Source organism: Anarhichas minor, unplaced genomic scaffold (genome assembly GCF_050575085.1).
Source record: "Anarhichas minor isolate MPS153535 unplaced genomic scaffold, ASM5057508v1 ptg000011l, whole genome shotgun sequence".
In the NCBI taxonomy this organism is placed as follows: domain Eukaryota; kingdom Metazoa; phylum Chordata; class Actinopteri; order Perciformes; family Anarhichadidae; genus Anarhichas; species Anarhichas minor.
The window spans coordinates 13,532,038-13,548,071 of record NW_027466457.1 but is presented as its reverse complement, the minus strand read 5'-3'; the positions used below and the strand labels follow the sequence as shown (position 1 = coordinate 13,548,071).

The 16,034-nt window shown below is 42.6% G+C and overlaps 1 protein-coding gene across 1 annotated transcript; it reads right to left on the bottom strand.

The window, feature by feature from the left end:
• Positions 1 to 3,218: 3,218 nt before the first annotated feature.
• Positions 3,219 to 14,945, bottom strand: LOC142948109 (creatine kinase U-type, mitochondrial-like). Its single transcript, XM_076089992.1, has 9 exons — positions 14,605 to 14,945; positions 11,902 to 12,100; positions 10,745 to 10,840; positions 10,432 to 10,653; positions 10,023 to 10,108; positions 7,231 to 7,354; positions 6,315 to 6,449; positions 5,790 to 5,915; positions 3,219 to 4,098 (listed from the first exon to the last, which is right to left on the bottom strand). The coding sequence occupies exons 1-9, from the start codon at positions 14,748 to 14,750 to the stop codon at positions 3,982 to 3,984; spliced, it is 1,251 nt and encodes a 416-aa protein (XP_075946107.1). The 5' UTR covers positions 14,751 to 14,945; the 3' UTR covers positions 3,219 to 3,981.
• Between the last annotated feature and the right edge of the window lie 1,089 nt (positions 14,946 to 16,034).

The following is a 16,034-nucleotide window of genomic DNA, read 5'->3' as shown; positions in this document are numbered from 1 at the left end:
CACTCCCTGAAGTTTGTTTTTTTATTGGTTGTATATTTGTTAATTTTCCTTGAGCCACGCACAGCCTGACTGGGACTTTGTGTCAAAATGTGTTTCTTCTCTGTTGCTGTTTTTGCAACTGCAACAGACAATCAAGCACCTACTAAACAACAGATAAGCAAACATGTATGCTGCCCCCATTACAGCAACAATATACACTTGTGATGATGACAAAAGCACAGAGTAGATAGATAGTTTTAGTTCTTTTTTCTATTTGTTATTATTAAAGACATACAGGCAACAATAGACTGCAGCCACATACAGTGCTAAACATTTTCCTTTTTTAAAATAAAGCTGCAGTTATACTATTAAACCAGCAGAGGGAGCCCTCTGACAGCACAGCGTGCTCCTCAGTCGCTGGTAAACAATACTCTGTTCATAGTCAGGTATGTTACTTTAGAAACATATATTCTATCACTGTTGAGTGAATACACACAAGTCACTCAACACCTCGGTCGATGTAGAGGTTTAATGTTTTACTTTAAAGGCAGTCCTTCAAGTATTCATACTCAGAGTATATTACAATACAATCACGATCACAATCTGTTTATTTATGTACTAGTCTGGTGCCCAGTGAGAAGTCCCTGTAACAAGTCTGATACATAATCCAGTAGATCCTTTATGTAACCTGTTTAAGCATCTCTCAGCTACAGCAGAGCTTTGGCCTCCATCACCTTTTTCATTAGAATCATGTTTCTGCTCCTCAGACTGCAGTTGTAGTGGAAATACACCCCAACAAAAGTGTAAATGATAAAGTTATTTAAAGTCTGTCAAGCACTCACATTACTTTTTCATTATTTCGCCATATTTAAAGAGGACAGTTACAGACTAGTAGTGAAAATATAGGAGATGTAAGCATTAATCAATACAATCAGGACTAAAATAAACAAAAAATCAGTTTTGTGCCACCGTTTTTAATATAAAGACACAGAACACCTGTCTGATCCTATCTTAGTCTTTTTATTACAACATAATAAATAATAATTTTTACATAATATAATACATGTCAGTAATGAGATAAAATTCCAGCATTTAAGTCCACGTTTACAGCATCGTGTATGCACTGATGGACTTTCAATCCAAATGAAGCTCCACTATATACATCTAAAAACATGTTCCTCAGTCATTATGAACCCCGCTTCCTGAACAGACCAGTTTCTTTCAGAACCCCCCCCCCCTCATCTCTGTGGCTCAGACGTGCAGCTCCACAGACTGTGAGCGAGCTGTGCTAATCCTCTCGAGCAGAGCTGTCTTTCTTCCACACCAGCCACCGTTTACTGTAAACCTGCAGCTGAGATGTGAACGGAGGGGCCAGACCAGGTCAGAAGACGGGCTGACTGTTAATGTTGGGGAGGCTGTGAACGGCACTGAAACTCCACGGGAATTTGAGAAACATCTGTACTGTTTCAAAGACACCAATACTCAGCATATCTTACATAATCATTTCCACATTGAATCATCATTTTATCCAACGGTCTGTTACTGTATTGTCGTCATTATCCGACCACCATTTTATCCTGTTTTGTATGTGGCTGAGTGCTCCGCAGTCCTCTTCTGCACTGCACAGATTTGTTTTTCTTTGTCCCCCATGAAGCCCCTTCCCTTTCTGAGATTTCCCCAAATCGTAGCCTCTGCGAAGGGGTTGCCACGGCAACCCGCTTGCTCCTCAGCCATATCTGGAACAAGGAGGAGAGAAGAGGTCTGCAGCATCACGCTTGTGACATGTGAGCGATCCGGAGGGAGGGCGGAGGATGCATTCAGGACATCAGAGCCTTCCTCCAAATCCTCCAAGAAACAGATTCCTCTCAACACCGACACTTGACGTCTCAGCTGCGTCTCGTCAGAACACCGGACGCCTTGTTGTCCTGTTGGTTGTCCCAAAACACTGGGGAAACTGTTGTTTCAACACTAGAGACAATAAAAAATCCATTCATTCATTGGATGGGACAAAGCACTCGTTAGATACTCCCTGCACTGCAGAGAAAACACTGGCATCTCTGCACCCGCTTTGAAACAAAGGACGGACTCATATTTAGGTTCATATTCATGGTCGAGTGCAGACGATGAGGCGGCGCACAATCCATTCAGCATGTCATTACATGCTGTGGTTGTACAATGGGAGTTTGCTCCATACTATACAAGTTCACAGTTTTAATAGTAACTAATGACGGAGCTTAAAGGATAAGTCTGGCAATATTCTTTAATTTTCTTGTTGTCGAAACACCCCGTGAAAGGAGACACAAAACTAACAATGTTTAAAACTGTCTGTCAATTTCTTTCCAGCTCCCCAACCGGGCCTGTGACACTCGGCTCCAACACCTACTGAAGACATCTTTAAAGAGATATACTTTCAATTTAAAGAAATAATTACTAGGGCATTACAGCTAACAGTTGTCATCTTGATTTATCTGCTCGGTCTATTAAATGCTTAAAAATAGTGAAGAATTGGCATTCAGCATGGCTTGTTTTGTCCGTCTAACATGTCAAAATATTAATTTGACGGTCATAAATGAAAAATAAAAGCAGCAAACTTTCACATTTCAGAAGCTGGAGCCTTGGCATGTTTGCTTAAGGAGTGGCTGAAACAAATAATCAATTATCAAAATTGTCGTAGACTTAATTTTCTGTCGCTGGACTAATCGATGAATTGCTAATCGATGAACCAGTGTGTGTCACTGTGTTTGAGTAGAGAACAATGAAGCACACAGGAAGAAGATATAACAGGCTTTGGAGACGATGCTTGTAAGTAGGATGAGTTCATTGTTGGTTTTGGCCTGTTGATGGGACGTGTTGATGACAAGAAAAGTACAGAGGATCACCTGCCTCGTCCTTTAACTGACAAGATTGGCTTTTCCTAAAATGTTTAATTAAGTCAAGTAAATCTCTCAGATTTAAAGGTCTTCTCTGCGTGTGAAAACGGGAGCCCTGAGTACCAGCCTTTTCAGCATAACACACTTTTGTTATGCCTCCGACTAAACGTTGTCACATGACACTATGCATCCATGCTGATCGCAATCACGCTCCTCCAGCTTGGTGACCATGGATACCTAAAGCTTGGGCTTCATTCGCTGGCAAAATCTTCCCGGATACAGATGAATGACGTCTGGTTCATGTAGAAACAAGATGTAACGCTGTACCAACAAATGAGAGCCTGACAGAGGAGCTTCTGTTAAATAGATGGTTTCTTTAATAAAAGACATTGCAGTGTGACATTCACGATGAGCTCGAATGATATTGCTTTAGTAGCTTACAGTACTTAACCCAGCCCAGCCAGTGTGTGTTGTAATAACATTACATTTTGACACCAGTGTGTCATCAAGCATACAAATCCTCTGGAGAACACGAGTCTCTTCAGTCTTACCCTGTTAATCTACATTCAGATCCACTCGAAATGGTGAGAAGAAAGTAAAGAGTGGAGCACAAATGGATGGACGACACAAGCACTAGAGAGTAGGAATGACCGATCATCACACAGGAGTGAGGGGGAGAGTTAGGCTGAGTATAGGACATGCAGGAAGGGGCCGAGGCGAGGTGAAGCCAGGTTCAGTGGGCTGAGGAGTGCTTTGGGAGCAGAGCCAAAGAAACCGTTTGACCATGCAGAGACGGGCAAAACTGGCGGCCATCTTTGCTCCGCTGCAGCAGCCTACAGTTTGTGCATCCTTCGCTAACGTTTAAAGATAAAAACCTTTCAGATGCATCTTAAACACACTAAAGCCCGAAGCAGTATTCTGGGACTCTGGTTTGGTTGAGCCAGATAGATAGCTGCGTATAATATATGTAGATTATATCATGTAGAGGTACACTGTGGGGCAGGGAGGGTTGATTAGGTAAGTAGTGGTAATAAAGGAGGCAATGACATTGATATTTATAATATCTATGGGCACAGAGCGGGGGGTTTGTGCATGTGTGTGTGCCCAGAGGTTTGGGCGTCAGGGATTATGTCTACTTGAATTGTTTAAGGGGAGGGGGGGGCACCTTGATGTCCTGGCCTTTCTCCAGCCTCTTCTCACACTCGATCAGGTAGTTGACACCATCGACCACTGTCTGCACCAGCTGGACCTGAGAGAGGGACGCATCACATATTAGTGCCTTTATCCACTTTTGCATTCTAAGCAGATTATGTTTTATGTCTTAAAGGAGCAGTGTGCAGGATTTAGTGACAGCTAGTGGTGAGGTTGCATAAATCCCCCTAAATCCTACACACTGGTCCTTTAAAATACGTCTGGAGATCATCTTTCATAGTTTCCAATACTATCTTTCAGTCCTGATTAAAGGTACGGCGTGACTGTTAGTAGCTACAGACACAGAGCAGTTTGCAGCCCTGACATCTGCAAACCCCTCACCACCACAGTATGAACACTACACCGACAAACATAAACACAAGCTGTCTGCACTCTCCACGGAGCAGCCAGAAGGCATCAACTAGAGGTCCATAACCTTATCGAGGAATGCTTCCCCCAAACTACAGTCAAAAGCACGGCCCTCCTCCGACACATTTTCCTGAAGCTCTCATTTACAACAGCAGCATCTGGTACAACACAGGATGTTCTGTACTTTCTCACAGATAAGGAAACATGAAATATTATGTCTTTAACTAACACATCCAGATTATTCAGAGAATGCAACAGGTATTCAGTTACATGTTCATGTGTATGATGAAAACAAGGCTGTATCTTAGAAACAAGTGGCCTGAGGTAGGCACTACCTTTTGCTTTTGAGAAGTATTATAATTTAAGATACAGAGTTAAAGCTGGAGTGCAGGACTTTTACACATACATGAAGTCCGTTACATTCAAGCCCTTGTCAAACCAGTTCACATAATGCCGATTAAGCTTTTATTCAGCATCATATACTGGAGTTGTGATGTCTGTGACGACTTTCCTAAAGGTTCTGCACTCTGGCTTTAAACCATCATGAAATGACATCTTGAAGGACTTATTGAGCTCTTTCCCTGTTTCCAGAACACTGTCTCTGCTCCGATTGTAAACGTCTTATTATTGTCCTCCTGAACTTTGCTTATTCCTCCATCCATGAACTTGTTGACTCCTGCGGCTAGAGGGCTCCTCTCCTGAGGGCTCCTCAGTCTGGATGATGGAGGACTAAACAGCAGTGAGCAGCCCACGCTCTCGTTAAAACAGAAGTGGATGTTGGAGTCAGATGTTGAGTGATTCTCAGTCTGCGCCACGTTGAGCACTAATTTGTTCACTGCACTCGACCCAGAAACAGTGAAGAGCCGTCTCCACCGACCCTCCGTGTAATCAGAATAAAATAAGCGACCACACGCTCACAACAATAGATCCATTGTACTGTATGACTCTGTCAGGCGTGACAGCATAAACAAGAACATAACAACAAACTACATGTCCCAGTCTGGACAAGAACATAACAACAAACTACATGTCCCAGTCTGGACAAGAACTCTCCTCTCTTCTTCTTCTCCTCTCGCGATTGTGTAAAACAGCTTCAGCTCCATTTAGTCTGATGAACTAACAACCGTCTTTCCGTTTTGTGCCATAAATGAGTCGCTCGGTGACACAAAACATGAATCTGCTGTCCAATACATTACTAATATCTAAGTGACATGGTAAACGCTACACTGATATAATAAATAAATATTCATATTCACAATCTTTGTTTATACGAGGAGGATTTACTGAGCAAGCGTGCCGTGTTGCCGCAAAGCCCAGATTGTCACCCATGTGTCTCCACACATTCACGCTGGGGGACCATCTCTACAGAGGTATTCATACCTCAGACAGGCCCAGGCGGTCCAGGTTGGAGATGTCGAACACACCGCCCACAGCAGCGGTGTCCACGCCACCAGTCCCTCGTTTCTGCAGACGCAGGTTGTCCAGGATCTTACTGAGGCGGGGATCCTTGGGGTTTGGGGGAGAGGAGTTATTCTATACAGTTTAAAATCACTTTAATCACTATATCACTCAATGCACAACATCATTTTCAAAGTTTAGAGACACAGATATAATAACTTGGCCTTTTGTAATAGCCATACAGAGTATACATCTTGTAGTTGGCATGCATGTGGGTCCATTATGTGCAAATAACGTTATAAAACATGAGAAAACACAACTAACTCAGTACTAAACAGCACAAATAGATTGTATTCTTTTTGAGGCCTTGAATATTTAATACTTTGATGTTTTTTGAGCTCATGCAGACACTGTGACACAAATAGAATAGTGACACAAAAGATCCTCCATCATCTACTGAAGTCTGAGTATCAAGCTATATTCTTTCTGTTACAGTTACTGTGTTACCTTGCTCAGCAGGGGCAGTTTGACGTGGACCCCGGCCCTGAGCCCGGTGCCCAGGTTGGAGGGACAGGTGAGGATGTAACCGAGCTTCTCGTTCCACATGAACTCCCAGCCTCTCTCCTGGATCAGACGCTCCACCTGAGAGAGGGAGGGAGGGAGAGAGAGAGAGAGAGAGAATCAGTCACAACACAGTGAGTGTGTGTTCTCTGGCCGTTGGTGCGTTTGATGGATGTGCACTTTCGTTAGCAGCTGTTGATTTCACATTTTGACAAGCTGAGAATGGAGTTGTTGACTTGTAGGACTGTTAAATGAACTCCGGTGGGAGTGGCCGGACACAAACACTGGCAAAGTGTTGGACTTAAATTGACTGAGGTGTACGTCAAACACACCCTCAGCGCAGCAGTGCAGCACCCGCTGTTGCAATGCTTGTCCTTTGCTCTTTCTCTAATGGGGAACTTGGACCGCTTAGATAAATAATTTATGTTTGCGCTGCCATGTTTGGAGAGTCTGTTTTTGTGCGTCTGTCTACAGGTTTTCTTTCTGTAGCAGGGCAAAGACTAGTACAGGCAGTTTGTATTTGGCTTTCGGAAGCAAACACTAGATGCTTTAACACTGTATTAATGCCCTCCCCTTCTGCTGATTCAATCGCTACAGCTATCTGATGGCAGCAAAACAGATTTGTTTATTACAGCTGCTGACGTTAAGATGCTCTGCCCAAGTCCACAATGATCCACTATGATCCAGTCTGTGGTCGCCAACTGTACCCGTTTATGTGACATCCTGAGATGCCTTGGAAACAAAGTGCATACAGGTCAGAGTAAAACATCTTTACAAAATAAGTCTCTCTACGCGCACGCTCGCACGTGCGCGCGCGCACACGCACACGCACACACACACACACACACACACACAGCGTTACCTCCTTGAGGCCTTTGCAGAACCTCTCAAAGACTCTCTTCATGTTCCCTCCCTTCTCCATGGAGATGACCCTGGTGTGATCCTCCTCATTGACCCAAACCAGGAAGGTCTTCTCGTTGTTGTGCCTGCACAGAGAGACACATATATATATTATATTTATATATATATATATAAAGTATAGATCCCTGTGGGTTCGGGTCATTTGTCCACTGCGTTTGTCATAGCTACCAAGGAGCAGTGGGCAGACACAGTGCAGGAACCCAGCGAGGGTAATTTAATCTGATGTAACAAACAGTAAACTTGAACAGAGCTGACATACCTTTCTTATCCATAGCTTATGGAGAACTTCAATATACTTACTGTCATACATATATCAATATTAGGTCATATTTTGGAAGTGTATTGGGAGGAAGTGTGTAGGATAAATTAACAAGTAGAGATTGGTGATGGGTTTTCTCTGTAAAGGAAGTCATGTGACATCAGTGAGCAGAGAGGAGGCCAGTAACCATCAGTCACTGAGGATAATGCTCGTTTCAGCAGCAGGTCAATGACTCTTGTGTTTCTCAGAGTGGTCTGCAAAGGCTGCACGGTGCTTACACATCCTTGTAATGTGGTGACGAGTTTTTGTTTGTTTGTTTTCTTTCCTATGTAGCAAATTGGGTCTACAATCTAAATTCCGTTGTGCAACCCTGTCGTACAATGACAAATAAAAAGCTTGTAACCTTGTATAAGAAACAAGGCCTTTTACGAAACATAACACAAAGTCAAATCTGTTGGATGGAAACCTACAAACACAGAGATCAGTTTGCCGTCAATAGAGAAACAAAAACAACAACATTAAATATGTGATAGTAAATATATGAGTAAGTAAGCAGAAAGTGATGTATTGTCATTACTATCTTGAGCCACTTTCCATAGAATGATGGGGCTCTGTGGAGTGTGATGTCAGTAGGTTTGTCTATCCGTTGGTCCTACATTAGTGTCCAGATTGAAAAAACTCATCAACTATCAGATGAATTAAATGGTTTCAGACAATAATGGTCTTCAGAGTATAAATCCTAATCACAAAATCCTTGAATTCTTTATCTTTTGTCCTTAGCAGGTAAAAATAATTCACTTGTCACACACATACCACCCATATAATCTATATTTCCAAAAATCCCATTGAGATTAAGATCTCATTTTGAAGGGAGACTTTAGGTAAAACAAAAAATGAATGACCAGATTCCCATGAATCTTGCTGTAAATATTCCTGGCAAATATTATAATAACAAATATGAAAAGCAAAGTACAGTGTTATCTGCTGAACACATTCATACTCCCCAGAGGAAGCACCAATCAGATCTTGATGACCCAATAAACTTCCTGCCTACAATCACTACAAAGACTTTTTGTCCACACTGACCTCCTTAATATTGTGAGAGATTTAATACGGTAATAGATAGTTAACGGAGACGGCAGGTTGGGGAGAGGAAGAGAGAGGAGTTTGAAGGGAATACAGTAGTGCAGGGTGCTTGAATGACAGAGAAAAAGAACACGAGGAAGGAGTGAAACCAAACAAAAGGGAGTATTGGAAGGCTGGGAGATGATAAGCAAAAATGAGAGAAAGTGGAGCATGACATATGGGAAGCGAAAAAATGAAAGGAGAGGAGGAGAATGAGCCAGAGAAAGAAAGAGAAAAGCAGCCAGTGGACCTGAAAGAAGAGAAGATGGAGGGATGAAGTGAGGGTGAATTATTAGGGAGAGGCTGGCTGATACGGCTGGCAGACGGAGAGAGAGGAGGGAGGCTGGCGATTGATTTTGTCTGGCTTACGCGTTGCATTAGGCTATTCCTGGGCACAAGCTGGAACTGAGAGAGCATTGTCAGCGTAATACACCTCCAACACAGCTCAGCAACGGGGAAATGACGTTACAGGTGCAACCGTGCCAGCACACAAATTAATTGGAAAATTCATAAAAAGCCTGTAAATTTAAGATTATGGGGCATTTTATTCAAAATCTTATTTGTGTTCTGTTAAGTATGAAAACTAAACAATTAAGTATTCAAAGATTGGCCTGATTTGGGAAGGAGGGAAGATTACAGTTCATCAAATCTAGTTTTTGTATGAGTTTCCAGAAATGGGACAAAAGGTTCACACAACTCCGAACGGATCTAACTGATGCCAGAATTGTCCCTAAAAAGACAGTGAATGACTATCTGAAAATCTGTTAAAAATTGTCAATAGATACCCTCTAAGATTACTGCGCATGTTGACTCTTGTCATAACACAAGAGTTATATGGGCGACCAACTGCACCTTGAAGAAATACAGGGTAGGAAGTGAGGATGCTCAAGAGAATCTGATGGAGGACCGAAACAAAAATGGTGTCACACCAAACCACAAGTTAACAGCTGTTGTTAATCCTTAAAGGAAAGGAGCTCCACTGTTTCCATTTGAAGTTTTACAACTCGAAACAAAAGATTTCTGAGGACCTCCACAAGGGTCGATCCTGGGACCTTTGCTTTTTAATTTGTACTTGCTCAGTCTTGGCAACATTATAAGGAGATTCAGAGTATCTTCATATACCAATGACACACAAATGCTGTATTTCCCTCTCTTCTGGTGACCCCAATGTAATAAACAACCCAGTAAAAGAGACAGGAAATGTATTTACACTTAAAGTCACAGTCTCTAAAATACAATGAACAAGATAGCAGCCTCAGAGTCATTTTGGATGGTGTTCTATACTATACTAAGTATAAAACGTCAAATAAGAAAAACCTGCAATTGAAATTTGGAAACGTATCACTCACCAGATACCACGGGCATCAGGCCAATCACGAGCCATGCCTGCGCACGTCAGGAGGGGGGACACCGGCTTGTCGAACAGGAAGTGGTCCTATTGTAAATTCAGAGAACAGACATTTTACACTCAAAGTGACAACAATAGCTCACTTGGATTGGACAGTATTGTCACAGGGAGACAGAAACGAAGGTGTTCAGAATTTATTAATGTGGTCAATCTCGCTCATTGTGGGTCGGAGAGAGAAAATTACATGGCGGGCTAGACCCACACCCATTTCTGATAACATGATAAAAATCTTCTGCTTTAGCCACTTTAATAAACATAACCTCCGTCCTTCCACTGCAGGAAATTGATTCTTGTGAAATCTAAAAGTCAAAAAAGGTACAGTGTACAGCAACGTTCCCTGCATCACTCACATCAATGAGCTGTTGCTGCTCCTTGTCGGTCATCTGAGTGAGACTGTAGTACTTCCCGTCCAGGTCGTCCTTCAGGCCGGCGAGGGCGTCCACCACCACCCGCTCCACCTCCCTGCGCTCCGCCCGGGTGCAGGCGGGCGGCAGGCTCAGCCCTCGGATGCTGCGGCCCGTTCTCACCCTGGACGACAGCACGTAACGCGAGTCAAAGTTGCCCGAGTGGATCTGAAACAAAAGCAGGGAGGGGAAACATTTCTAAATATATTCTGCACATCACTGATGTGAGTTCTCTGACAAGTGTTGTCCGTAGTATTACCTTGCTGGCATCCAGGTCGGTGGGGTGCTTCATGGTGCTGGGGTCGTACCCGTTGTGCCTCTCTCTGATGACGGGGTCCAGCAGGTCTGCAAATACCTGAAACAGACACAGAATTTAAAAATATTAAACCTTTTAAGCATTGATACATATTCCATACTAGAAGCTGGATTTAAGATGTGACATCTGGGATTATCAACATCTACACAGGATGAGATTTTATGTGGACCACAAGACTGTACACCAACCCACAACAACTGTGAAAAGCACAAGCAGTGACTGAGGTAGAGATCTACGTTACTCTGTGGTCCAGTCTATAAATCTATCCGAGCAGCCTTATCACAACCCTTTTAAAACAGTGTGTGGATCCACACTCACTGCTCTTTTATTTACTTACCAGCAGCAGTAAAAACCGCACCCATATAATACAAAGAGCCACTCACACATGTTAAAAGGTGGATTAACTATAAATCACACATTTTAGAGACACTGTATGATAAAGATGAGCTAGAATACAAAAATGAAATATCAGACAAAATGCAAACACCAGTAAACTGTACAGAATATTTGACATGGTCACAAACTGTATTTAATTAATAATGTAGATTGTGATGCAACCTGCAACACATCCTTTAAAGAGCAACTTTAACACTCCCACTGATCGGATACTCTTGATCCACAGTTAACATCAGATTTAAAAACATACCGGCTACTGGAAGAAGTTCTAGATATTTCTGTGGCATCAAAAGAAAGTAGATGATTAAAATGGAAATATAGACCCTCACTATAGATAGACACAGACATCCCATAAGAGGCACTCTGTTGTTAGACTCCTTTCTCTGGAACAGAGCAGGGAGGATGGGTGGCTGCATTCCTTTAGTTGCAGTAAAGCACATTTTTGACAGTTTTCACCTAAAATTGACAGTAAGTGGAAGCTGGGTTGGGCAAATGACCAATACCACTTTGCAGTACTTATATTTACTATGTATTTTTCTGCAGTTTAGACTCCGGTGGCCTGGGGGAGGCTGTGGTCAGCCATGACTCCTGTACAATACACACGGAGATGTGCCAACGCCTTCCTGTGAACAGCGAGGAGCTTGCATGTGTGTGTGTGTGTGTGTGTGTGTGTGTGTTTGAAACAAAACCCAATGAAGCCTGACCTCGTAAGACTCCTCGTCTCCGGCCACCATGCCCACGGTCTTGATGAAGGGGTGCCCCGGGTTGTCCACGCCCGTCTGAATGGCCAGGTCCAGCGTGTACCCGTTGGGAGTGGCCTTATCACACAGCTTGGCGTAGATGGCAGGTGTCAGGTGAGTGGCCATGCAGTTGTTGTGCTGGCGCAGGTCAGGGTACTCCGCACTGCACAAATACAAACTCGAGATAACATATTGCTGCGCTGATCTTTGAGAGAGAGAAAGCTGGTTTTAGCTGCGTGGGCAGAGGTTAGCCATGGAGCTGTGCCCTTGGAACAGGTGCAGAACGACTTACTCACTCAAGGACACTTCCAAATGGCACGTACACACAGTTTACTGGGGTTTCAACCTGTTACCTTGTGGCTACGGACACCCTGCTGCACCATGCGTCGACTGGTGTTATTATAGGTGAGGGGAATAGCGTGGTAAACACTGGGACATTATAAATACACGCTAAAGGATATGTTGAAGACAACTGAATCTTATGGCTCAAGGCTGAAAAATGGCAAATTGATAAGAAGAACAGCTACTGTACAGTGTTTCACATCAGATGTTAAAAACACCTTTCATTTCATGCTGATGGAGAAGAAAACCTTTAGATTTATGTTGATGAATTAAAAAAAGAGTAATGACTGACAAGCTAGTATGGAAACAAAAATAAAGCTGCTGTCAGAGACTGACTTTTATCCAAACACAATAACTTCCTACGGCCAAGAACCGAATGAAATTGGGTTTGGCATGACGATGACTAAAATTGCAGAAGCAGCACAGACTAAGTAGCTTATGGGTTCCTGTTTCCTGCTGTCTGCCAAAAGATAAGGAAGGCTAAGATTTTAAATTATACAAAAACTGTGTTTATTAATTTCCACCGAACAACAGAACAAAACAACTTGGTGTATTTCTACCTTTTCCAGTCAAAGGCACAAGTTACCCTTTCATCCACAACACTGAGTTGAGAAGATGCTGCACACTGTCTGCTCTCAGGATGTTTTATATGTTTTTATTATTATCATTTTCCAGGGGATGTTATGCCTTTACTTGATAGCACCACTCGAGGGACGACAGGAAATGAAATAGAGAGTTTCAACAAAGGCTGCAGCCTGAGGTTGGCGTCCCGACCCCCTAAGCCACCGCATTACAACCAGGGCTGGATACGAGCACCAGACAACAGCCAAATGGCTGCTAGATTTCTCACCAGCCCCAAAAAACTAAATGGTTATCTATTGAGTGGCTGGTATCATTTGGAATCCACTAGCCCCAGTGGCAGGAGTACAAAAAAAGGTAATTTCCAACACTCGTTACAACATTTTCAAAGCCAGGAAAACACAGCGGGCCGCAGACACAGATGTGGTTCCAGATATTTACCATCACACTGAATGTGCTCCAGTAATATGTGCGTATCGTATAATATGCATCGGTGACGGTTTTCATTGCAGGATGTAATAATGCCAAAGAGCTCCAGGGTCCTCGACACTTACATACAATGGATTTATCACCGGTTACCGCTTGGAGTATATTACTAAAAGATTATTTAAACTGATATCGCTGCGGTTATCAATCAAAAATAAACCTGCTTTGATATTAGTGCTTCTACACTCTGATTCACCAGCATAACCACAAAGCTCACAATTCTTCCCGTCAGCCTTATCTGTTCCCTTTACACCACGTTTAATGATTAACAACAGAAGAGTTGGGGCGTATCCTGCTGGCAGGATTCAGTGTATGCTCTTAGATTATGATTATGGCTTGTTATTTATGTCAATATGACTTGATAAGAAGAAAAAAAGCCATCAACGGCCGCTGAAACACAACCGAGGAGACCTCAGACAAACGGAGAGCAATGACCACAGAACGATCTCTGAACCAATGTTAACACCTCTACAGTCTCTACTCAAGTACTGTACTGAAGTACACAGGTGAAGTACTTCACTACGTGACTATTATATGCTATGCTCCTTTACACTCTTTTTACTCGTTAAATATGTGATCAGCTTTTAAAACTACCCAACTATACCAGACTTCAACGTGTAACAGTTTTTTATTGTGCCACTTTTACTTTTAAGTCTTTTAGTTAGTCGAGTAATGGATTACTTTTTGTCCCGTTATGCAACACTCTGGGCAGGGTTTTACGTTTAAGGAGCAGATAACGTTTTATTAGTCTTTATATATATGCACTGCTTTGTATTGAGCGCGTGCAGTTGAACACGTTCCCATCCATCAGCATGTCCTCCTATGGCGCAAACCAACAGATATTACATATTACATATGTGTGTAATAAGAGTCAGATACAACATATTGCTACTTTACACTTCTACCATGACGGCTGAGTGCTGCTGAATGTTAAATCTGTGTTGTGCCTTCATTTCGGTTGACGGCGACCCCAATTTAAAAACACATTCCACACGGTTTTCCCCACACCAAAAACAATTCGCTATTCCACGTTAATAACGGTTAGTTTAAAGCGTGTACAGTGTAAATTCATATAGGTTTTATTAAAGTCAGGGTGACCCTTACTTTGATGTTTAACACCCCGCCTTTTTTCTCTCCACCAGCGTTAAATTAACACTGGAGAACACAATTAATTGTCCTTATTTATGAGGACTTCTCAATGAATGGCCGTCATGACATACAGTGTGTTTTTTTAAAGCTATGTAACGGACGGAACGTTACCTGGCCGGGTAGCTCCTGCGTACGGGGTTTCCTGCGCTGACATGTTCCCGGTGGAGCAGGAGTCCAGCCGTTACTGAGCCACCCACGAACGTCAGGACACCGATTCTCCGTTTGGAGGACAGGATTCTCGAGAAGCTGCTCGCCATTTTTTTGTTTGTTTTCTGTAAAAGGTGATTAAATAAAAGAAACCGTCTTATTTCCACGGTCGCAGGGAGGGAGTGACAGGTGGATGGAGGAGTGATGAAGCGCCTCTGATGGAATGGTAGCGGGGACAACGGTTTAAACCGGAGCGACGTCAAGACGGACCGCGAAACACAGGACGATACCGGAAATAGAACCTTAGCTTCAAAAGAATAAAAGCCCAAAACGATTACACATTTTTTGATGTACTTGTACTTTACTTGAGTATTTCCATCTAAGTTCGTCGACTTCATTCCATTTATTTGCCAGCTATAGTTACGAGAAACTTTACAGCTTAATTTGATCATCTTATGAAGTATGAGAAACCGATATAGATTACCTTAGTTCCACTTTGAGCAGCTGCAAGATTAACATATTTACTCATGAATGCGTCAGTGAGGAATACTCCAATGATATAATATATAAAAGTAACAACAGCACTGTGTGTATGAACAGTGTTGAGCAGCAGATAACATTTTATTAGTCTTTATACATGCACTGCTTTGCATTGCAATGTGTAGCTGAACACGTACGACTCACCTCCCCAGCCTCTCTGACTCTTTTATTCACAACAGCACTGTGTGTGTGTGTACACTGTGCTACAAAATGCTTTTTACAATATATAATTCATATTTATATAACGTCCCTATCTTTTACAGTCTCTATTTATTATACAAAACCTGGTTATGCAACGACTGCAGCAGGTAAAACTTATTTTCAATGTGAAGACACAGCACAGTTGAGCTGACTTGTATTTCAGGTTTGAGGCAGATATGAATTTACGTCCACCAGCTCTGTCATCTATAGTGGAATGAAACTCAGTGGAGGTATTCTTTAAAATCCCAGGACATACTTTCTGTGTTAAAAGCATAGAAGCAGGATACTTCAACTCACAACTGACAGGTGAATAAAGCACTATAGATTACAAGTTGCTGTGAGCAAGATGTCCCGTTAAAGCAGCTAAAATAATGTATCAACTGTTCAACCTTTCACTCCTTGGCTCTTATTCATCGTTCAGACAAAACGAAGCTCAAAGCTAAACTTAATGGGGTACAATTGCAGATGCAAACCAAAGCAAACGCTCTAAAATCGTCAGTAATCACTAAGGGGTTTTATTGTGAAATTGGCTCAGGAAGTCACGGCTCTGATTGTATCTACCTTGACAGTAGACAAACGCGTGATGGGAATACTGAAGGACTTCAGTGCGTTATGTTAGGGCTCCAGCACTGGAAGGTTTCACACCACGCGAT